The sequence below is a fragment of the Rhinoderma darwinii genome, chromosome 8 (assembly GCF_050947455.1).
Source record: "Rhinoderma darwinii isolate aRhiDar2 chromosome 8, aRhiDar2.hap1, whole genome shotgun sequence".
In the NCBI taxonomy this organism is placed as follows: Eukaryota; Metazoa; Chordata; class Amphibia; order Anura; family Rhinodermatidae; genus Rhinoderma; species Rhinoderma darwinii.
This window is the reverse complement of record NC_134694.1, coordinates 33,429,042-33,453,363: the sequence shown is the minus strand read 5'-3', so window position 1 is coordinate 33,453,363 and position 24,322 is coordinate 33,429,042. Positions and strand designations below refer to the sequence as shown.

The window sequence follows — 24,322 nt, the reverse complement described above, 5'->3', positions numbered from 1 at the left end:
TTTATTTTCTTTTCTTAATAAAACCCAAGCACCTAAAACATATTTTTTTTTAAAAAACCTACAAAGTTGTACATAGCCATTAATCTTTTTCTATATGACCAAATGGAAAGGAAACTACATTGCATTAAACAAACAACTTAAAGGGAACATGTGAGCAGTGTTCAGGTCTTAAAACTGCTGACAGACTTATATAGGGTAGGGCATTTTAAAACACACCTTTTCTCTAGGTCATCTAATTTGCATGACTCAGAAAATTATTTTGGATTCCCTGAGCGCTAGGATCACAAATGCCACTGAGGCGGGAATTGCTCCTCCTGCACAGCACGCAGCAAGTCCCGCCCCTCTGCTCTAAATGACGGCTCGAACGGTCTCCTGATTGCTCTGACTGACGGCTTGAGAAGCCAGTGTATGGCATTTGCGACCGGGAAATTAAACGCCAATTTCTCAAATTAAAAATAGGAACATTTAAAATGCCCTTCCCCTCCCCTCAAAACTGATGACAGCTTACCCACATGGAGGGACGGTTAGTGGCAGCTCCCGGTTGCTGCGTTTAGCAGGACCGTTATTCTTGTCTGGTACAACTGGGAGGCCGTTTATCATAATGGCGAACATACTGGAGACTATACTAACAAGTCTTCTGCAGCCGGACAACGCTGTCAGCCAGCAGGCAACTGCTCAGTTAAAAGCTTTCAAGGATCCATTGATTGTTCCAGCACTGTGTGATGTACTACGAGGTGCCCAAGACCCACAGATTCGGCAGTTTGCAGCAGTTTTAATAAGTAGACGTTTGATTAAAAGATGGAAAATGATGCCTGTAGATCAACAAGAAAGTGTGAAATCTCTTCTGCTTGAAGCCATTCCAAGGGAACCAGAGCACAAAGTTCGCTATGCTATTGCACAGCTCAGCAGTTATTCTGAGAAGTGAGAAGTTGGAGCGCTGGCCACAGTTCATCCAGTTTGTGTTGCAGGTATCTCGCAGTAACATTCCAGAACAGAGACAGGTTGATCTTTTGGTTCTGCGCTGTGCTCTAGATCTCACTGCTTAAATCTTTCGGCCCACTTCCCAGATTTAATCAAACTTTTCAACCATACTCTTGCTGATCTTCAGAATGGACCTTTGCTGTTCTATACTATTCAATCTCTCACAAGTATGGTGCCTGAGCTGGTTGGTAATGAAACTAACCTACTGAGGCCCTTGATCCCAAAGTTGGTAACCGCAATAAAACAGTTGATACAGATTAATGAGGTCCATGCTTGTGAAGCAATGGAAGTATTTGATGAACTCATGGAAAGTGAAGTGTTGGTTATTGTTCATTATCTGTCAGATGTTATCCACTTCTGTCTTGAGATTGCTATAAAAACATCACTGTCTGATAACCTCCGTGTGAAGTCACTTTACTGTATTCGCTTCCTCATCAAACTGAAAAGCAAATCTATCTTGAAGCAAAAGCTGCTGCCTCAGATTCTCAATGGTATCTTCCCCATCATGTGTGCTGAGCCACCTACTGGGCAGTTGGACCCAGAAGACGAAGAGGATGATGATGAATTGTTGGAAAAAGAAGCTGAGGTTCAGTTGTCCAAACACTATGCAGTTCAGGTGATTGATATATTGGCACTTCATCTACCTGCGGAGAAATTCTTTACACAATTGTCTCCACTCATGGAGCCATGTCTTCTTAGTTTGAATTCCTATGAGCGCAAAGCTGGTCTTATGTGTCTTGCTGTATTAAGTGAGGGCTGTGCAGATTACATCCGGAACAAACATCTTCAGTCTATGCTACAGTTGGTATGTCAGGCTATCACCAATGAAAATCACGTTAATCAAGTTTTCTGAACATTTACAGCCGGACATAAGTGGTTATTCAGATTCTGTGCTTCCATTGCTCTTGGAGTATTTGTCTCGTTTGGATCCATCTCATCTCACCAAAGCTTACTATGCTCTTGAGAACTTTGTGGAAAACCTGGGTAGTAAGATTGAGCCCTACCTCCCTACCTTGATGGAGCGGATATTGAGGTCTCTGAGCAGCTCCGATAATGTCAGATTGATGGAACTATCCGTGAGCAAACTGGGTGCCAACGCCAATGGGGCAGAGCAATTGCTTCGACCATATTTCCCTTCCATAATGGAAGTATTGAAAATTCACCTGATGCAGACCGCAGAAGAAGGAAGACCAGTTCAGATTCAGTGTTTAGAAACCCTTGGGGTTTTGGTCTACGCTCTTGCTAAAGAAACCTTCCTACCCTTGGCAGAAGACTGTTTCCTCCTAGGACTCAACTTATGTGACAGAATTGATGACCCAAATTTGAGAAGCTGTGCCTATAGTCTGTTTGCTGCTCTTTCTGGAGTTATGGAAGATAATATTTCTTATCATCTAGGAAAAAATTACAACTATAATGCTACTGTCTCTAAAGTCAAAGGAAGGAATAGTGATCCAATACAATGAGAATCGTTCCTTCATGTTGTTTGATGATGAAGCAGATGAAGAGGATGTTGTCATTTATGATGATGAAGAGGAGGGAGATCCAGACATTGAAGGATTTATTGTGGAGAGTGCATTTGTTGATGAGAAAGAAGAGGCATGCTCTTCCCTAGCAGTGATAGCATTACATGCCAGCTCTTCATTTTTCCCTTATCATGATTTCAGGAAGTATTTAAACACACTGAGTCACCGCATAACAGTGTTCTAAAATCAGCATATGAAGCTGTAGGAAAATTTGTGCGCTCAATGCATCTTGTGTGTCTTCTTCACCTTTTGGAAGTCGTCATCCTTGCCTATCTGCAGGGGGCAGTGCAAGATAAAGAACGTGAAGTGGTGATGGCTATTCTAGAGTCTTTAAACAATGTACTAAAAGATATAAAGGAACCTTGTGTGAGAGGACCTGAGCAGCTTGAAAAAATATGTGATGTCATCAAAGCAGTGTTGCAGAGCAAAACCGCATGTCAGGATGAAGCTGAAGATGATGAGCAACAGGCAGAGATGGATGCAATGTTGATGGAATATGCAGGAGAGGGAATTCCTTTGGTTGCTGCTACAGTTGGTGGTGTGACATTTGCTCCATACTTTGCAGGTTTTCTTCCACTACTTAATAAAACAAAGTCCACTTGCTCTCCTGCAGAGAAGTCCTTTTCCGTGGGTACTCTTGCTGAATCAATTGAAAGCTTGGGAGAGACGACTGTTCAGTTTGTAACACAGTTACTACCTGCTTTCATTGCTGGAGCACAGGATGAAGATAATGAAGTTTGAAGTAATTCAGTGTTTGGACTTGGGGTCCTAGCAGAACATGGTGGTGCAGCCATGCTTAAAAATTTACCAAAGCTGCTTTCTATATTATCCTCTATAATAAGCACTGAGAAGAATGCACGAACCCTGGACAATGTGTGTGGGGCAGTAAGTTGTATGATACTGAGAAACCCAGAAGGTGTTCCTGTGGGACAGGTGTTTCCAGTGTTACTTCCATCAATGCCACTGAAGGAAGATTCAAACAACTGTCCTTTTCAGACATACCCGTATCCCATCTCTCAACCCTAGAAAATGACATATCATATTAGAAGTCAGCTTGGTTATCTAATCTCTGAAATCTTCGAAAATTGCCATGATCCGATGGTTTTATGCCCTTGTACTATAGAAAAAATTGTCAGGCATTCTGAATCCATATTTGGCTAATTTATTTACATCACTGATGCAGGGTGCACTGCACTCCATCATTCTTCATCCCTCTAGGCCAAAATGGCAATGACACAAGATGAATCCAAAAAGTATGATCGACTAAAGCACATAAAGTTTATAGAGAAATATACAAAATATTTTATTGAAATAAAAACATAAGACAATTGAACAATTAAAACTGGAACAGGGAATGAGTCACTCAATAAAAAGAGACATCAAATCGGTCAGGAACCGGATATGGAAATTACATAAGTATGAACAATGTATATATTTTGACGCAGCAAAAGAGAATTGTGTGTGTTCTCATGCAAGGCTGTATCTAATGGAGCCAAAGTAGGTCATGACATAGAGGTATCCAATGAAATCCAGCATATACATACATACCAACACACCTATGTAAAGGTGTATGAAAACATATACAAATAGGCGTATAGGCGTGGTGGTTATCTGGGTGAACGTAGAGGGTTAGCACGAATAGCAACCCATAAGGTGGATGATACAAGATAAACACTGGAATATCAAAAAATGTGTAATGTGCATGGGCTCACAAAACGGCAGAGAAAAGACTGGATGGACTCAGAACAACTCAGTTGCAGCTATCTAGCAAGGAAAGAATGTAAGACATACCGGTAGACATAGTGGAGGCGTGGAGATGATGTCAGTACCCGACGCGTGTTTCGGCTATTGCCTTCGTCCGGGGTTGCAATGATCCCAGAACCTAATAAAGATCCCCTGCAGGTAATTATTACATACCTATATCACTTTTTCATGTGGACATCAAGATCTTTGCAAAAATGTTAGCAACTCGTATAAACCGCTCATTAGGGAATATAATGCACAGAGACGAAACAGGCTTTGTTCCCAGTAGACAGACAGGGGATAATATACTCAGAGTTGTGAATTTAGCACATGTGGCTAAATCCAGCAATATAGGCAGTGTGTTCTTTTCGTTGGACATACAGAAAGTCTGAATCTGTCTCTTGGGAATACATGTCCTATTTGCTCCACAAATAGGAATTTTCTTTTCTTGGGTTTCGGCCCTCTACTCATCCCATAGACTGCTTATTCTGATGATATTCTGCTTACCCAGCCTCACAACTCCCTTTCTAATTTGCTTAAACTTTTGGATGAATTCGCTACTATCTCTGGCCTAACAATTAATAATTCCAAATCTCTAGGCCTTAATATCTCCTTCTCCGTCTGTATTACTTTTGCGCCCACACTTTCCATTTGATAGGTTCTCCACTCTGCCAATTACCCTTCTTTCGTTTGGTCCCTCACGGATACTTAAGAAATGGCAAACCCTTGCCGCTCTCCTGATTTAGCCGTATAAAAATGAACCTATTTCAAAATGCTTTATCTCTTTTCCTCCCAGTTATGATGCCCCCATACATCTTATGTAACCTCCAATGTAAAATCACTTCTTTTATTTGACTGGACAAGAGACCTGGGGTCTGCCGGTTTTCCTTGCATAGTTTGAAATGAGAGGGTGGCCTTGACGCACCTGATCTGTAAAAATATTACCAGGCAGCTACCATTGAACTACCATACAACAAATCCCCCATGTGGCTCTTTTTAGAACTGCCCAACTTCCACCTCATACCAGCTTCCTCGTACCTTTGGATACCCCCCATGTAAGGCCTCGATTTGTTGGCTAATGAAGCATTCCCAATCCATATGTGATTCTCTGAAATTCTCAATCAGTCTAGCCTCCCCTTCTTTGCTTTTAATGAATTTATGGCACAACCCATTATTTTTCCTAGCATCTCGCATTTTTCTGCCTATCAATTGGTGGAGAGAACAGGGCTTTCACCAAGTCTATAACCTACACTCTGTCTCAGGCGTGTAATCTTTGGAGATGAACGCAATATTCTACCCTCAGAGAAATTTGGATACCTTCAACTTCCACACTGGATTGCGTCTTTGATACAACAAGATTCTACCTTTGCTAAATTCATACAAATTCCACACATCTGTGTTACAGCCCCACATTCTTCTGGTCTAATCTTGACCCTATCCAAAAAAAAAAGTATCCCCTGTCCTGACTAGACAACCATATGTTACCAACTGGGAGAGAGACTGTAATCTCTATAGTAAGGTTGCAGATTAGAATTCCTCTTGGGATGTCGTCCCGCACTGTTCTATTAATGTCACAACCATGGAATCGGCATATAAAGTTCTACCCTGTTTGCATCTAGTCCCCAGTAGTATTGCATAAGCTGTCCCAGAATACCCTGCAAACTGTTTCCGTGGCTGCTCTAACAAGGGTAATATATGCCATATATGGTTGAATTGTCCCAAGGTAGTCCTCTTTTTGGTCCGAGTGTTTAAACCTTACACAGTCCCTCTTTTTTTTTTTTTAACTCGTTTTATTGAACTCAAGGCTTGCAGTAGAATAGCACATTAGTGCAGTACATCATACATTGATATATAGAGAACAAAGTTACATTCCATTCACAGTATATACAATGCAAAACATGTTTTAAACAAATGTACCAAGGAATATCTCAGCAAATCAGTTAATTTACATAAATACATAGGAAAATAGTCGATATCAGTGTCCCATGAGATCTAGCCCACTCTATCTTCCTCTGTCAGCCGTGCCAATAATGAACGCACAGTATTTTTCGAATCTAAGGTCAATGGGGAAGCGATCCAACCATCCCACATCTTTCCAAATTTGAGGGGGCATTTTCTATTACGGTATACTACTCTTTCAAATGGAATGATTTTATTAACCAGGGATTTCCATTGTGTGATCGAGGGGGTTCTATCCGCCATCCATCTCAGGGCAATAGCTTTTCCAGCCATAAATAAAGTTTCTCTAAGGAAGATTCGTGTGTGTGATATGGCCAGCAGTCTTCCTGCAGCAAAACCAACAGACATACCTCCGGAGTTTTAGATACAGGCACTGAGGTGATACTGTTCAAAACATCAATTAACTCTTCCCAAAAGGAACTGGGACCAAATCGAGTCAACACTGCTTGTAAGTATCTCCATTCCACGGAATCGAAGGCCTTGACCACATCAAGAGACGCCAATGCCCATTGTTGTTTAAAGTCCCTTCCCACCTCTGATATCGCCTGGAACCTGCGGATGTTCTCAGAAGTTGATTTCCCGGGAATAAATCCCGATTGATCATTATGTATCAATGAAGTGATAATAGAATTGAGTCTATTTTCCAGAATTTTGGTCAGAATTTTATAGTCTAAATTGAGTAAAGAAATTGGTCTATATGACCCACATTCCAATGGGTTTTTGTCAGGTTTCAACAAAATTATAATAGTGGCTTTGTATAAAGATATGGGTAAAGTACCCATCTCAAAAGGTTTCGCATACATCTGAAGCAATTCAGGGCCAATAATCTCAAAATATTTAGAATACACCTCTAAAGGGATTCCGTCAGGTCAAGGCGATTTCCCCCTAGCTAGGTCCCTCACAGCAGTCCTCAGTTCTTCCAGTGTAATGTCAACATCTAATTGATCTCTATGTACCGATGACAACTGCGGGAAAGTAATCCCCTCTAAATATTCAAGCAGTGTGCAATCCGTGTACCCGCTCTGGGAAATATATGTCAGTATAAAACATACACTACCGTTCAAAAGTTTGGGGTCACCCAGACAATTTTGTGTTTTCCATGAAAACTCACACTTACATTTATCAAATGAGTTGCAAAATGACTAGAAAATATAGTCAAGACATTGACAAGGTTAGACATAATGATTTTTATTTGAAATAACAATTTTCTCCTTCAAACTTTGCTTTTCACAAAGAATGCTCCATTTGCAGCAATTACAGCATTGCAGACCTTTGGCATTCTAGCTGTTAATTTGCTGAGGTAATCAGGAGAAATTTCACCCCATGCTTCCAGAAGGCCCTCCCACAAGTTGGATTGGCTTGATGGGCACTTCTTGCGTACCATACGGTCAAGCTGCTTCCACAACAGCTCTATGGGGTTGAGATCTGGTGACTGCGCTGGCCACTACATTACAGATAGAATACCAGCTGCCTGCTTCTTCCCTAAATAGTTCTTGCATAATTTGGAGGTGTGCTTTGGGTCATTGTCCTGTTGTAGGATGAAATTGGCTCCAATCAAGCGTTGTCCACAGGGTATGGCATGGCGTTGCAAAATGGAGTGATAGCCTTCCTTATTCAAAATCCCTTTTACCTTGTACAAATCTCCCACTTTACCAGCACCAAAGCAACCCCAGAACATCACATTACCTCCACCATGCTTGACAGATGGCGTCAGGCACTCTACCAGCATCTTTTCAGTTGTTCTGCGTCTCACAAATGTTCTTCTGTGTGATCCAAACACCTCAAACTTCGATTCGTCTGTCCATAACACTTTTTTCCAATCTTCCTCTGTCCAATGTCTGTGTGCTTTTGCCCATATTAATCTTTTCCTTTTATTAGCCAGTCTCAGATATGGCTTTTTCTTTGCCACTCTGCCCTGAAGTCCAGCATCCCGGAGTAGCCTCTTCACTGTAGACGTTGACACTGGCATTTTGCGGGTACTATTTAATGAAGCTGCCAGTTGAGGACCTGTGAAGCGTCTATTTCTCAAACTAGAGACTCTAATGTACTTGTCTTGTTGCTCAGTTGTGCAGCGGGGCCTCCCATTTCTCTTTCTACTCTGGTTAGAGTCTGTTTGTGCTGTCCTCTGAAGGGAGTAGTACACACAGTTGTAGGAAATCTTCCGTTTCTTGGCAATTTCTCGCATGGAATAGCCTTAATTTCTAAGAACAAGAATAGACTGTCGAGTTTCACATGAAAGCTCTCTTTTTCTAGCCATTTTGAGAGTTTAATTGAACCCACAAATGTAATGCTCCAGATTCTCAACTAGCTCAATGGAAGGTCAGTTTTATAGCTCCTCTAAACAGCAAAACTGTTTACAGCGGTGCTAACATAATTGCACAAGGGTTTTCAAGTGTTTTCTAATCATCCATTAGCCTTTTAACACAGTTAGCAAACACAATGTACCATTAGAACACTGGAGTGATGGTTGCTGGAAATGGGCCGCTATACACCTATGTAGATATTGCATTAAAAACCAGACGTTTGCAGCTAGAATAGTCATTTAGCACATTAACAATGTATAGAGTGTATTTCTGATTAATTTAATGTTATCTTCATTGAAAAAAACAGCTTTTCTTTCAAAAATAAGGAAATTTCTAAGTGACCCTAAACTTTTGAACGGTAGTGTACGTAATCTGTTTCCAATCTGCTCGGCCTCACTGAGTTCTCGACCATCCTCATTTAGGATTTTTAGAATGGCAGGTGATGATCGACTATTATGTACTAGATGTGACAATAATCTACTTGACTGATTTCCCAATTCAAAGGCGTTTTGTTTAAGGAAAAACAGTTTCCTATCACCCTTTTCTTTAAGATGTAACAAATATAATCTACCCGCCTGCATACACTTTAGTGTATTCTCCTCAGAGGGGTCGATTCCATTGCTTTACAGGATGCGGCCAGTCCCTCCTCAACTGATTGTGATGTTTTTTGGTGAAGGAAATTGTGAATTTCAGACACCCCCTCAAGTATGCCTTAAAAGTATCCCATTTAAGTAGTGTATTGTTTTCCTCACAATGAATGTCTATAAATTGGGTCAGCTAATCTGGGATGCGATCGCTCGATCCAATCAAAGATATTCAAAAGGGATGTACTCTCCAGTTCATTTTACCGGCTCTTCGGTCATACAATTGAAATACTGCCTGTAGAGGTGCATGATCCGAAACACTAGGTGGGGCATAGCCAATATTGGATAGCAGAGGGGATAAAGACATTGAACCAAATATGTAATCAATTCTAGATAATGCACCCCTAGAAGGGGTAAAGCATGAGAATTCCAAAGACTGAGGGTGTCTTACTCTCCACAACTCCATCAATCCCATCTCATCCACTAACCTCTGAAGGTTTGAAGAAGAACGCAACACCAAAGCACTACCTAGGGGCACAAACTTATCAAGAACAGGGTTGAGGAGTATATTAAATCCCCATACATATAACTTTAGCCTCTGGATAATTGGAAGCAAAATTAGCTGCTAGTTGTATCGGTGCCATATTGGCCGGAGGTGGAAGGTATACACCCAAGATCACAAAAGATACACAATTTATATAGGCATGCACAAAAACATATCTACCTTCTGGATCCACAATTGTCCGAGTTGCATTCCATCGCACTGTGTGGTGAACTAATAGGGAAACTCCTCGAGAGTAGGACGAGTGGCATGAATGCCTGGCTCATTGAACCCACGGTTTCCGCAATGTATTTACAGAGTCTGCAGTCAAATGTGTCTCCTGGAGACATAAAATTCGCTTCTTGACTGCAATAAATGTTGCCCTTTTCTTCTGCAATTCAGCGGAAAAGTCAGGAAACAACAAAACACGGGAATTCTCATATTGAATGTCCTGCTGTTTCTGAGCCATCTGCAAGATCAAATCCCGATCCTTCCAATTTAGAAAACGTGTCAGCAGAGGTCTTGGTGGTAAGCCAGGCTGTGGCGGTTTTGCCGGAACTCTGTGGGCACGTTCTACAGCAAATGCCGCTGAGAAGTGTGCCTCAGGAAACGTATTCTGGAACCATTGCTCAATAAATGTGCCAGGTGTGGATCCCTCCACTCCTTCCGGGAGCCCAATAATCCTGACGTTATTTCTGCACGAACGGTTTTCCAAATCATCGCATTTCTGCTGCCACAGCTCCTCTCTTTTCTCCACCACCGACAATCGATCAGGGATGCGAGCAGTGGTGTCCTCAATGGTGGAAATGTTCCGTCTCCTTCACCCTATCTCTAAGCTTCTGAACATCATGGCGAAGCAGTCCAAGATCCACCCTCACCTCGTCGATCTGTCCAGTCAGAGAGGTGGTAGACAAAGTGATAGTCTGCAATAGTTGCTCATATACCTGCTGCAGTGTCAGATCAGAGCCAGGCTCCGTCTCCTCAGACTGGCTCGTATGAGCACTCTGACCGCGTGGTGGCCTGGAGCATTATGCTGGAGAGGCCACGGCGCCATTTTGTGTGCCGTCTCTGGCGAAATCCTTTAATTTCTCCGCCGCGGATGAGACTTTCGTGGGATCCATCGGTGCCATACCTTAGGAGCACTTCTGTGACCCGGAAAAAGATCTATCACTCTCAGGAGTAGTCAGGATAATGTGTATAGCGGGTTACACGTCGGAGCTCTCACACTTCACGTCCGCTGATGCTGCCAGCAGGCCACACCCCCCACACAGTCCCTCTTTAATGAACAAGTCGCGCATGATCCCTGGACAGAATTGTTACACTTCTGACCCCCCAATTTAACACATTCTCAATTCAAACTCTTCACATATAATTGTGGCAGCAAAGCAGATCATAGCTCAAGCATGAAAATCCCCCAATGTATCATTTGTTGCAGTTAAAATCTAACTTAAATAATAAAATCAGCAAAAATATAAAATGAAAGACAGGTGGCCAAAGATTCTTCAAGTATATAAGTGAAAAAAAAAACAACTAAGGTTAGAACATGTAGAACCCCCAAATAGTGGTAATGGCGGGTCAGTCACAGGGGATCATGAGAAGGCAGCGTTACTAAATGGGTTTCTATAGTTCTGTAAATACAACAGAATAAAGAGCAGCTGATGTAGCCAGTGCCAGTGCTGTTAATACATCAATTAATATACTGAATTGGATGAATGTAGATATGGTCCAAGCTAAGTTAAATAAAATAAATGTGCACAAGGCCCAGGGACCAGATGGGTTACACCCTAGAGTTCTTAAAGAGCTTAGTTCAGTTATTTCTGTCCCCGTGTTCATAATATTCAGAGATTCTCTAGTGACTGGTATAGTGCCAAGGGACTGGCGAAGGGCAAATGTGGTGACTATTTTTAAAAAGGACTCTAGGTCTTCCCTGGGTAATTATAGACCAGTAAGCATAACATGCATCGTGGGGAAAATGTTTGAGAGGTTATTGAGGGACTATATACAGGAGTATGTGACAAAAAATTGTATTATAAGTGACGGCCAGCACGGTTTTACTAAGGACAGAAGTTGTCAGACCGACCTGATTTGTTTTTATGAAGAGGTGAGCAGAAGCCTAGACAGAGGCTTCTACTTCAGTGTGGATATAGTGTTTTGGACTTTGCAAAGGCATTTGACACTGTCCCTCATAGACGCCTAATGGGCAAATGAAGGACTACAGGTTTGAAGTAGTATAGTTTTTAATTGGATTGAGAATTGGCTCAAGGACCGTATCCAGAGAGTTGTGGTCAATGATTCCTACTCTGATTGGTCACCGGTTATAAGTGGTATACCCCAGGGTTCCGTGCTGGGGCCATTATTATTCAACTTATTTATTAATGATATAGAGGATGGGATTAATAGCACTATTTCTATTTTTGCAGATGACACCAAGCTATGTAGTATTGTCCAGTCTATCGAAGATGTTCATAAATTACAAGTCAATTTGGACACACTAAGTATTTGGGTATTTACTTGGCAAACGAGGTTCAATGTGGATAAATGTAACGGATCTCTTACGCTTATCCTAACTTTGAACTGATATTCCTTTCCCATCCTTAACGCCCGGGACTCCGTCACCAACCCCCCCCCCCCCCTATTTTTTTTCTCTATTCCCTTCCTCCCCTTGTCTTTTCCCCTCCCTAGTGCAACACACCCTCTTGATCTTTTGGATCGCACCTGTGGCAATACAGGTTATAATGGTTTGATTTTTGTAAATTGGATTGGAAATTATGTTTGTAATCCAGATTCACTAGCATTATACTGTACTTAGTTGCAACAAATCTTTTACGTCTGAACGAGGCCTTACATCTGTTGTCTTCTGACTGCATAAACATCTGAGCTCGAGTGAAAGCGGAATTACACCTTGTAAGTTTATATGTTACCTGCAGCTTCAGTGTCTGGTGTTCCTCTCTTGTCATCTGTAGGACACTTGCTCTCTGAGTCCAGCTGTGAGGTGGAAGAACTCTTACCTTCATCTATACTAGGCTAGAAAACATATAAACTACAGTTATACAATATCAGGATGAAGAGGATCACAAGCACATAAAACAAATGTCAACAACATGTTTGCTACTTTTGACAGTTTTTTTTTAAAATTATATAAATATATTTTCCTGCAGGGAGGCAGCTGCATGCCGCAAGGTTTGTAATGTAACCCTTCACTAATGGAAATTTAGATGCTGAATTTGTTCAGATGGCAAGAGTTTCTTGTTTTACCGTTTTTGCCTTCTTACTTTCTAACAGCCATAAATGTAGTATTTTTACATAGACGCAGTTGAATGTGCTTATTTTTTGTCAGCTATTTTTTGTTTGTTTTTTAAAACGTGAAGTTTAGCAGAATTTTTTTTACCATTTTTGTTCGATTAGTGGTCTTTTTACTTTTCATGTTTTTTCTTGTACCTATAATGTCATGGTATATACCTATCCCCAGTGCATTATGTCTATGAAGAATAATAATAATAATAATAATATTGAGGCATTTAGGCAGAGACAATACACACATTGGAGGCAGGGCAGCTTGTGGTCACTGCTAGTGTTTCTGTTTCACATACAGCAGATCATGAGTTTGAGCCCCAGCAGAGACAACATGAAAGGAGTGTTTGAAAATGCATTAAATATATACAGGTAACCTCTGAGCATCAAAAAGGTGCCAGGACCCCTCCCCCAATGTCAGAGAAGCCACCTGTGTAGTTTCTGTCTTGGAGAAACTACACATAACTTAAAGGGCTTATCCTCAGCTTAAAGAGGCTCTGTCACCAGATTTTGCAACCCCTATCTGCTATTGCAGCAGATCGGCGCTGCAATGTAGATTACAGTAACGTTTTTATTTTTAAAAAACGAGCATTTTTGGCCAAGTTATGACCATTTTTGTATTTATGCAAATGAGGCTTGCAAAAGTCCAAGTGGGCGTGTTTAAAGTAAAAGTCCAAGTGGGCGTGTATTATGTGCGTACATCGGGGCGTGTTTACTTCTTTTACTAGCTGGGCGTTCTGACGAGAAGTATCATCCACTTCTCTTCAGAACGCCCAGCTTCTGCCAGTGCAGACACAGCCGTGTTCTCGAGATCACGCTGTGACGTCACTCACTTCCTGCCCCAGGTCCTGCATCGTGTCGGACGAGCGAGGACACATCGGCACCAGAGGCTACAGTTGATTCTGCAGCAGCATCGGCGTTTGCAGGTAAGTCGATGTAGCTACTTACCTGCAAACGCTGATGCTGCTGCAGAATCAACTGTAGCCTCTGGTGCCGATGTGGCCGACACGATGCAGGACCTGGGGCAGGAAGTGAGTGACGTCACAGCGTGATCTCTCGAGAACACGGCTGTGTCTGCACTGCCAGAAGCTGGGCGTTCTGAAGAGAAGTGGATGATACTTCTCGTCAGAACGCCCAGCTAGTAAAAGTAGTAAAAACGCCCCGATGTACGCACATAATACACGCCCACTTGGACTTTTACTTTAAACACGCCCAGTTGGACTTTTGCAAGCCTCATTTGCATAAATACAAAAATGGTCATAACTTGGCCAAAAATGCTTGTTTTTTAAAAATAAAAACGTTACTGTAATCTACATTGCAGCGCCTATCTGCTGCAATAGCAGATAGGGGTTGCAAAATCTGGTGACAGAGCCTCTTTAAGCCATCAATATTAGATCAGTGGGGGTCTTACTGTCGACACCCCCACCAATCAGCTGTTTGAAGGGGCCATGGTGTTCATACAAGCGCCACAGCCTCTTCATTGTTTACATGGTTCTTCTTCGTGTTTGTATTTGCACACGCACGTTACATTTGTAGCGTCCGCGCAAAGTACTGCACCACTGTTCCATTCACTTGGGTGCGCAGTGCAGCCATACCTGGCGTGATGGTCATGCAGCTTGCATGACTGAGAAATCCAGGTTTTAATGTCCCCAGCGCCGTGATCGCAAGTGTTATGGAGACCGCCTCTTCATGTGCAGTGCTCCGGGCCCTCTTCACTAAACGTTGCCAGCTTCTTCACTTTGCTCTGAGTGACAGCTCTAGCATCCAATCAGGAGACTGCTAGAGCTGTCAATCAGAGAAGAGGGGAAGTGCTAGAGAGCGTTCAGTGCAGAGCACGGAGCACTGCACATAAAGGGGCCTCCTCCGAGGTACTTGCAATCATGACATCGGGGAATTACAACCTGGATTTCTTGGTCATGCAACCTGCATGTCCATCATCCCAGGTATTGCTACATTGCTTGCTCCGTTCTCTATGGTCAAAACTGCTGACAATTTGTAATTAAACTTGTCATCAGCGGACTATCAGACTGCCCCATACACATTACAGCATTGTCAGATCCCATAGCTATTGACAGATTTAGACAACCTTCATCTAATGGGGATGTCCAGATTTACACTGCCTTTATTTATCTGAACTCAGACTGTGGTGTTCTAGAGCTTGAGGTTGGCTTCAAAAGATTTTTTGATCTGTGATAATCTTAACCCTGCTAATGTCCATTTCTTTTACATTCTAGAAATCTAAGCTACAAATTTCTTTACATTCTTATGACAGGTAAATATAAAAAAGTATAATAGCAGTCCATTCTGGTTTTCCTTCATACCTGTAGTAATAGTTCCCTGAGTCGTTGTAGCTGGGATTCAAGTTGCTTGTTGTGATCCTCCAATATCTGCATACGAGTTTCTAGGCGATTTTTGTGATGCCGCAGTATCCGTGCCTCACTTAACAATTCTTCACTTTGTACGTCCCCACTGCCGCTACCCCCAGAATCAGGTGACATTTCCCCAAATAAAGCGCCCTCTCCCACCTCTGCATGCTGCCATTTCAATCGTTTTAATTCTCCCTGAAGAATTCTGCAGAAAAAGAAGAAGGTTGCTAAATGTACCAGTATATAGTTTACAATAACATTTACAATTTGTTTAGTGGCAATACAATCTATTCTAATTAAGGTTTTCCATTCTTGGATGTTTTATGGCATACCCACAGGATACAGTATGTCATAAGTGTCAGATTAATGCGGGTCCCATCTCTAGGACCCGCACCTTGCTCCACAGCAGGGTCCCCTGACCCGCTGCCACTGCTCTCCGGTCACTGTCTGACAAGGTGATCAAGAGTACGGAAACAGCTGAGCTCGCTAAGCTACACTGTTCCCGTAACTCCCATTCACTTCTATAAGAGCTACAGAAACAGGATAGCTAAGGGAGCTCGACTGTTTCCGTACTCCCAACGGAAAATCTTGTAAATATGCCATAAATGTCCAAGATAAGAAAACCCCTATAAGTGAGATTACTATTAGACTCTGTACTATGTATATGTACTGTAGCTACAGAATATGAAGCCGATGTTATACTATGAAGGTGTTCACACCTCCAATATTCTTATCAATTGGTTTTGGAGCTGTAGACACTACGTATGCCACGTATGGCGCCGTATTACAGGGATATTCTCCCCTAAAAGCTGTGCTTCTAGGAAAGAATAGATCCGTAAAATTCATTATGATTATGTTTTTGAAATAAAAACAACCACTATTGTAACATCATTACAATGGGCCTCCCCCTGAAAACAAAGACAAACATTACTGTGAAATCATCACAATAGAATTATTCGAGGAATAAAGCAAAACGCTATTGTGACATCATAACGATGAAATAGTGCCTGGGAATAAATACATATTGTCACATCATTGCAATGGAAGTATGCCTAATAATAAAACCAAATACTATTGTGACATTATTGCAATGGAAGTCTGCCTAATAATAAAAAAAAAATACTATTGTGACATCATTGCAATGGAAGTATGCCTAATAATAAAAACAAATACTATTGTGAGATCATTGCAATGGAAGTATGCCTAATAATAAAAACAAATACTATTGTCACATCATCACAATAAAATTCTACAAGGTACAAAGACAAACGTGAGTGATTTTCTTAATTTTTTTTTGTTTTTATTTTTTAGCTCATTCGCGTTTTACGTTAAATTAATTCTTCAGATTATTACGTTCGTGTAGATACCTAATATGCATAGTTTTTTGTTTTTATGTAATGTATGGGCAATTTCAATATATGTTATGCTAAATAATTACTTTGGAACTATTTCTATTTATTTTTTTGTTCATTTGTTTTTTTAAATCCCATTAAGGGATATTTTATTTTTTACTTGAAATGTATAAGCATACTCAGTATAACACAGGCTGCAATTGGGTCAACACAGTGTGCTCTAACAGCAGGCTTATAGAACAGACAGCCCTGGGGTCCTTTCTAGGTCCCCAGGGCTGACTGCAGAGGGGTCCCCCAGTCTGCGATCGCATCAACGGATTTTCGATGACACGGTCGGAGAGGGGAGTCCCCTTGGATCGTGCCACGGTCACGTACCGCGACGATTAAAGGGTTAAACAACTGGGGATGTAATTTTTTCTGATCCCAACTGTATTTAGCAGGCTGCTCTAAGTTCAGGACAATAAAAACCACAAATATCACTGCTCCAATGGTGCTTAGCTACAGTCCCAGAATCTTTAGAGGATATCACTTCCCCCAGCACATAAGTGATAGAAAATTAGTCCCAGTGTTGCACTTCGTTCTCCTGGACTCCATAGATCAGGCTTAAATAGCCGCTATTATGCTGCAACTAACATGCTCCATTCTACTTTTTAAAACAAGTAAATAAACTATACCATAGAAAATCTAAAAATAAGTCAAAAACACCTCTTACCGAAAAGATATATATGCATATTCAACATATACATGAGGTGTGTAGGATGTCATGAGTTAACATATACATGTATAAATAAATAAATACACGTTCCCTTTAATTATATGCCATAACCTTACACATAGTACTCCTCAAGATCCCATTACATACGTACTATCTCTAATATAACCTATTGACTATCCAATTTCATTAATAAAAACCCCAACTCACTCTCTAGCGAACATCATCCAATCACAAGCCACATAGCGGTGTTTGAAACATCCCGCCCATAGGAACCCTCCAATCCAAACCGATGGCTTCAGCTAGCCAAACATGCCGCTTCCTGGCATCTTGTGACAACCCTATTTATAGCCAGTGATAGCTCTAACTCACACAGCGCCTCAAGAGCTCTTTAAATAGTCTCTTTATGCATCCAAACCCCAATCCACACTCTGCTCAGGCTCAAAACCATGCAGCCGTGATCGCACACACTGTTCGAGTAACAGCAGATGTCATACAAAGAACAATAGCAAGACACCAGTCCACATGATCTACCAGACCCACCCTGACCAATAACAATTCCCTAACCATCACATATTCTCATGATCATATTTACTTTTGGAAATATTTCACCTCAAAATCCAAATTGAATCCTAATGTATATAGGGTTTTTAACGGATGTATCCAAAAACTCTCCCTTTGGCTCGTTTTCTTAATAACCCCCCCCCCCCCTTTCTAACGGTTTTCCACCAGTTCAATTGCAAAGAATTCTGTTCCTTTTGAATTTTTCCCACGTGTTTTAAGATAATGTGCAGACACATTGTGATTCATTTTACCCTTACGAATATTATTGCAGTGTTCTTCTGTTCTCTTTTTGATTTTTCAGGGCGTTCTACCAAAATAGTTCAGACCACATGGGCATTATAATACATAGATTACATCTTTGGTGTCACACGTCATAAAGTTATAGCTATTATAACTTGTAATTTTTGAGTCTTGGAACACCTTACGTACATTCTTTACTCTATTACAACCCACTTCCTTGCAAGCTTTGCACTTCATGCACGGAAAAAAACTTTTCCTAAAATAGTTGGTTTTTCTCTCGTTTTATATAGCTTTTAGTGATAATGTCCTTAATGCTGCCAGATTTACGATATACGACGGTAGGATTGAACCAATCACAGGGTCATTTCTCAGAATACACTGTGAAGGATGATTTATTTGCTTATATTCTCTGTATGAAATTACATTGTGAATTATCAAGCAGGATGCCGAATTACTAAGATATGTAATATGTGAAAGTGATGATAATGTTTAAATGATTTAGTTTCGTGCAGCAGCCATCTTGTCTGGAGTTCCCATCTTGGTTCTTTTGTAGTGAATAGAAAAGTCATTGTTCCTTTAATACAAGTAATGTTGATTTCGTATGTTTTATCTTTGACCTTGGTTCCCATGCGAAGATGGACAGGGAGTGAGATGGGAGGATGGCAAGTATGCGTGAGGGAAGGTCTCCCCCATCTCCACGAGAATATTCTGTCCAAGAGAGAGATAAGACACTTGTAAACATAATGTGTGAAGAATTATAATGATGTATCTGGGATGTATTTTATTGTATGCTTTTTACTGAATAACAAATATTGTTACATTGTCTCTGATTGGTTTACCTCAAGCCTACACCCCTTCTGAATTTCAGTTTAACAGTTTGAGTTTGGTAATAAATCCTTCAGAGGAGCATTTTGAACATTTCAGCGTGTCTGTGTGTTTTCTTCTCCTCTCTCGATATATATCGGTGAAATATCCTAATTAGGATACTGACTAATGGAGTCTGGCCTTGAGAGTCTGTTGGGACTCGTATAAATTTCAGTCTAATATATTTTGAGCAATGGATTTCCACGACAGTAATGGTGCTGATAAAACCCAGGAAGATTGCACGTCTGATAAGCTGTCACTGGAGAGGTCTGGCTTTGCATCTGTGAATTACAAAAAACCGCGGTAGGTAAGGAGCTTATTCTTACACCATTCACACATGTATTGCGTAAGCCTTGGAATCTAGCTGTCAGACGTCACTTCTTTATGGACGAGACTCCTTAGTCAGAACGGGTTGAAAGATGGATCCAAAAAGGTATGTTGAAGCTTTTTGTGTGATGAAGGATTGCAGGTGTGTACGTGATCTTAAACTGTTGATATGAAAGACATGAGAGAATTTTTGCCAGCAATTATATTGTTAACCAGGAAAATTGTAAGACCTCCGCCTTTGGAATGCAGTGACGTAGCGCATGGCAGAGAGAAGTCGTAACTCACATGTGAAGTATTTGAAATGAAAAGATTGTAGTCTGGACTGTGAGGAAAAAACAAAACTTTTGCTTGCTGCTTTGTTGTAGCGTAATTTGTTATTTAGTTGTGTAAAATTGTTGAGGATTAATAGTTGTTCTGTTACCCGTTTGTCTGGGATTATAGTTGGGAGGTATTGACTGTTTGTAGGTGAGATAGTTGTGAGTAATATCATGTAGTACCACAGGGGCTTCAATGGTTAAGTCCTGATAATGTAGAACCCAGTGCAAGGAGAAGCAATTGTGTCTATATTGAATTTGCACTCAATACCATTACCCAGTGCAACAGGGAAAACATTGAATACTGTATTAGAAAATCATTTATATTTTCCTGGCTCATTGCCAGACAGTGATATTGTGTGTAAGCGTCCATAAACCCGTTGTATGCATTGCCAGACTGGCATAAGGTGGGAATCAGTACAGACTGATTTCTAGCACATGTGATAATCCGGCATATACACTTTGATGTAAAATAACATCCAAGTAATTAAGTCTGTAGTAGTATAACATCAGACCGCTGGATTGAATACCGTTGTAATATAACATCCTGTATTCATTGAATGACCCTGACACTTATCCCAGGTGCCACCTGTGTCGTAGTAGTAATTACAGTGAAGAACATTGGTATTGGCTCAGACCCATAGCCCGTAAAGAAATTATCACCAACATACATAACAGCCCCCTAAACTACAACCCACAGAGTGAACGGCTGAGCGGGGAGGATAATATATATATGTTACCAAATATAATTTGCATGTGAAACCATTGCAAAGTGCTAGAGGAAAGAGTTTGGGATATATGCTACATCACAGGCTGTATGAACCGAAAGACACCCCCCCGGCAGCAAGTGTTCTGCATAAGTGAAGTGTTACCAACTCCTGCTTGAATCAATGGAGGTTCATGAATGTCGATTGTGTTGAAGAATTTGCTCTTGTAATTGTTGATTGGCAGCATTTTGTCTGTTCTTGATGTTCAATACAGTGAGGGATCAGAGGATCCTACTGCTAGAATGTCTGGAGGAACGACTTTTGATATCGTATTGGTAAGACAGTCTAGGAGATAGACTGGTCTGAGATATCTGTCGGCAAACGTGGCATGGCCTGTTTGCCTGGAGGTGGGGGATTTACCGGAAATCACCCTACTGCTCTCCGACCATGGGGTCAGGAGGAAGTTGGACAAAGATGCTTTGGGGCACTGGTCCCGGCCAACATTAGAATGAGCAAAAGGAGCTGGGGCTTTAATTATAAAGTATGTGAAGGCAAAATAACACACTGAAAAAAATTGTTGAAGAGGCTGACAGCCGTAAGAAGGATATTTGCATGTGATCAGGTGATTACAGGTAGTTACAAGTAAGATGATGTGAGAAAGAACAATTTAAATACAGGTGTAAATTTTCATTGGAAGAGTGAAGAAAACGGAGCAGCCAGGTACATTGCAGTGACTAACGTGGGTCAGAACGGGGGGGGGGGGGAGTGTAATGTGAACAGGTGTGATGTGACATCTGTGTGATGTGTGATACATGTGTGATGTGATGTGACATCTGTGTGATGTGTGATACATATGTAATGTGATGAGACATCTGTGTGATGTGTGTAATGTAACATGTCTGAAGTTTGAAACTAATGGCCACAATAACAGCAGAACTATATTGTATGTTTCCTATTTTTAACAGCAGTAATGTCTAAAAATGTTAGTGTTTTCTGTATGGGGTTAAAATCAGTTCCACTTTTTTCATTTTTTTTTATGCAACGTGTCTTATTTTCGCGCACGCACAGTTGTCTGTAGCTACACCAAGCGAGAAAAATATTACAGCCGGCTGGATCTGTTTGTAGAAAGATAAAAGCTATACTGCAGATTAATGTGTTATAATGTGATAAGATTTAATGTTGGAATGTTTTGATGTTGATTCAAATGAATTAAACTACAGATATTGTGAGACACGGGGTCTTGAACATGTATGTGCCCCCTCTGTTCCTTATTTTTATGTACAGCTTATTGGTTTGTCAGTAATTAATATTACCAGATATATTATTTTCTGTGTTATTGAATAACTAATTACATTTGTCTTGTTTTTTTTTTTTGTTTTCACACATGAGGCACGTGCTATGGTGCTGCCTAAGGGTATGTTCACACGGCCTATTTACGGACGTAAATCGGGCGTTTTTGCCCCGAATTACGCCCGAAAATAGCGCCTCAATAGCGCTGACAAACATCTGCCCATTGAAAGCAATGGGCAGACGTTTGTCTGTTCACACGAGGCGTATATTTACGCGCCGCTGTCAAATGACGGCGCGTAAATTGGCGCCCGCGTAGAAGAAGTGACCTGTCACTTCTTTGGCCGTAATTGGAGCCGCTATTCATTGACTCCAATGAATAGCAGCGCTAATTACGGCCGTAATTGACGCGGCGTTCAAGCGCCTGCACATGCCGGTACGGCTGAAATTACGGGGATGTTTTCAGGCTGAAACATCCCCGTAATTTCAGCCGTTACGGACCCCCGCCGTGTGAACATACCCTTAATGTTATTTTTGAAAATGTGAGATGTTTTACAGGTAAATGGTTGCAGGTCATTTTAAAGATAAAATTTATTTTTGTCAGGAGAAAGTAATCTTTTTTGTTCCAGGCTGTTGTGTATTATAGGGGGTTAAGCTAGTGCCCCCCCGATAGAGTGCCTAATTTTATTATGTTGATATGTAGTTTTGAACCCTGCTACATTACTTTCGCAGAGTCCAAATAGGAGGGAATGGTGAAGGGACTGATCAGGTAGTTTTGTTTTGTGTTTTATTTTGTTTTGAATTAATGAATTTGGTTCTAGGAGATCTACAAAATGTGTATGAGCTTCAAGGAGTAACCCAGATTAAATGTGTATGACAGTAACCTACATTTTGAGTTTTTCCTGTGTAGATGGTTCCAGATCTTTCCAGAACGGTGAATATGGCACTGGGTAAGCTGTGCTGTAGTCTCCACCCAATATGAGGTATTGTGTAAGAGACCATCCCCCTCCAGCCAATTTACACAGGAGGCAGAGGTGACGTCACTCACAGATGAGTCTTTACAGATTTAGATGGGGAGAAGGCAAAACAAAAAAAATTTTGAATATTGTTTATTTTATGCCAGATTTCAGTAACATATTTTGTTTGTTTTTGTATTAATCAGGTATTTTCAGGACCTGGTGGGTGGGATTTACAAGTGTTCTGGATCATCAGATAAATGTGGAACAATAAAACTCCACCCTTTTGAAATGTTCTATCTATATGTGACATGGGTTTCCAATGTAAATTTGTAATGTAGACATACTTTATCATATACAGCATGTGTAGAACAGGATACGAGGCACAAGGTAAATTACCCAGAAACCACTCTCACCTTCTTGTTCATCTCAAGGAGCGGAGCTGGAGGTGCTCGCTGAGGCTGTAACCTGGCAGAAGGTAAGACGGCCGACATATACACTGACTCTAGGTACGCTTTTGGCATCGCCCACAATTATGGGCCCATTGGTAGTAGGAACTTTATTGGATCATCGGGTAAGCCAATTGAGAGAGCAAGAGAAAACAGAACTGATAACAAGGGTATATGCAGCCAGGTGTCAGTAAATTGGCTTGTCCCTGGATACAATAATGCCACCACTAGGTTTGTAGCAGCCGGCATGATGTGCGCACGGCATTACATAGGTAAAACAGCAAAGGTACCTGTAAAAAGTGCAGCCCGGCCAGATTAACAGTCCCAGCGACTGCAGAACATACAACTACCCGAGGTAGAAGTGTATGACAATGTGCTCGTGTGTGTAGACCTGTTCTCAGGGGGGGCTGAAGCCCGGCCTGTATTTTCCCCACTGCAGACGTTGTGTGTAAGTGACAGGGGAACAGTGTTATCCCAAGTATTGACCTGATGTTTGTACAATAAGATATCAGCAGTTCTCCAGATGTTATTCCAAAGTTAGTTTGTTTAATAATTGTATTTAAGAAGTGTTGTGGGAATATTAAATACTGAAGTTAAGTTTCATGTAAAGTTCTAGACCAGCCTTAGCATTGGACTATTAGAGTCATACGTCAGATAAAAGGTACAGAAGTGGAATATTCCCATTTGAAAACATTTTTAGTTATTTGTTTTTTGTCGTTGTTATTGTGAAAGGAAAATTCTGTGCAGTGTTTGTGTGTGTGTGTGTGTATATATATATATAAAGAAGAAAAATGAGTTTGCATGTATCATTTCTAGTTATTGCTCAATGTGAACGTTTGATGTAAAGATGTTATTTGTTAATGTTTTTCTTCAAATTAATTATTTGATTAAGATCAATTAATGTTTATACAATGAAAAAGCTTGTTCTCCACAGGAAGAGTCCAACTGGGAGCGGAAGGCGTGAGAACCAGATTCTAACAGAATGTGGACGGATAAGGGAACATGAACCGGTAACACCCAAGGCACTCTTGATGGCTTTTGCATTGATGGTGTATGACCTCACATATGCCCCAAGACTGCAAGGATCGATTTGGTAAGATCTAATTGGTATGTCCCAGGCTTTACAGCTATTGCTGCTAAATTCTGTTAGAGCTGTTTGATTTGCCTACAGAACAGTCCTGGCAGACCGGTTCCAACCTTATCATACCCGCCTCCCACAAAGAGAACAGACCTTGAGAGGCCTTCCCATGCAATACAAA

At 41.1% G+C, this 24,322-nt stretch overlaps 1 protein-coding gene and 1 pseudogene across 4 annotated transcripts in view; one reads left to right on the top strand and one right to left on the bottom strand.

The window, feature by feature from the left end:
- Positions 1–24,322, bottom strand: part of DRP2 (dystrophin related protein 2) — a 311,219-nt gene that overhangs the window by 9,750 nt on the left and 277,147 nt on the right. For all 4 annotated transcript variants that reach the window (XM_075835576.1, XM_075835579.1, XM_075835580.1 and 1 more), the window contains 2 exons: positions 15,247–15,496; positions 12,556–12,658 (listed from right to left, as the gene is read on the bottom strand). In XM_075835576.1, the coding sequence (XP_075691691.1) occupies positions 12,556–12,658; positions 15,247–15,496 (353 nt within the window). The remainder of the gene's footprint in view (positions 1–12,555; positions 12,659–15,246; positions 15,497–24,322) is intronic.
- Positions 560–3,530, top strand: LOC142658917 (importin-4 pseudogene; annotated as a pseudogene).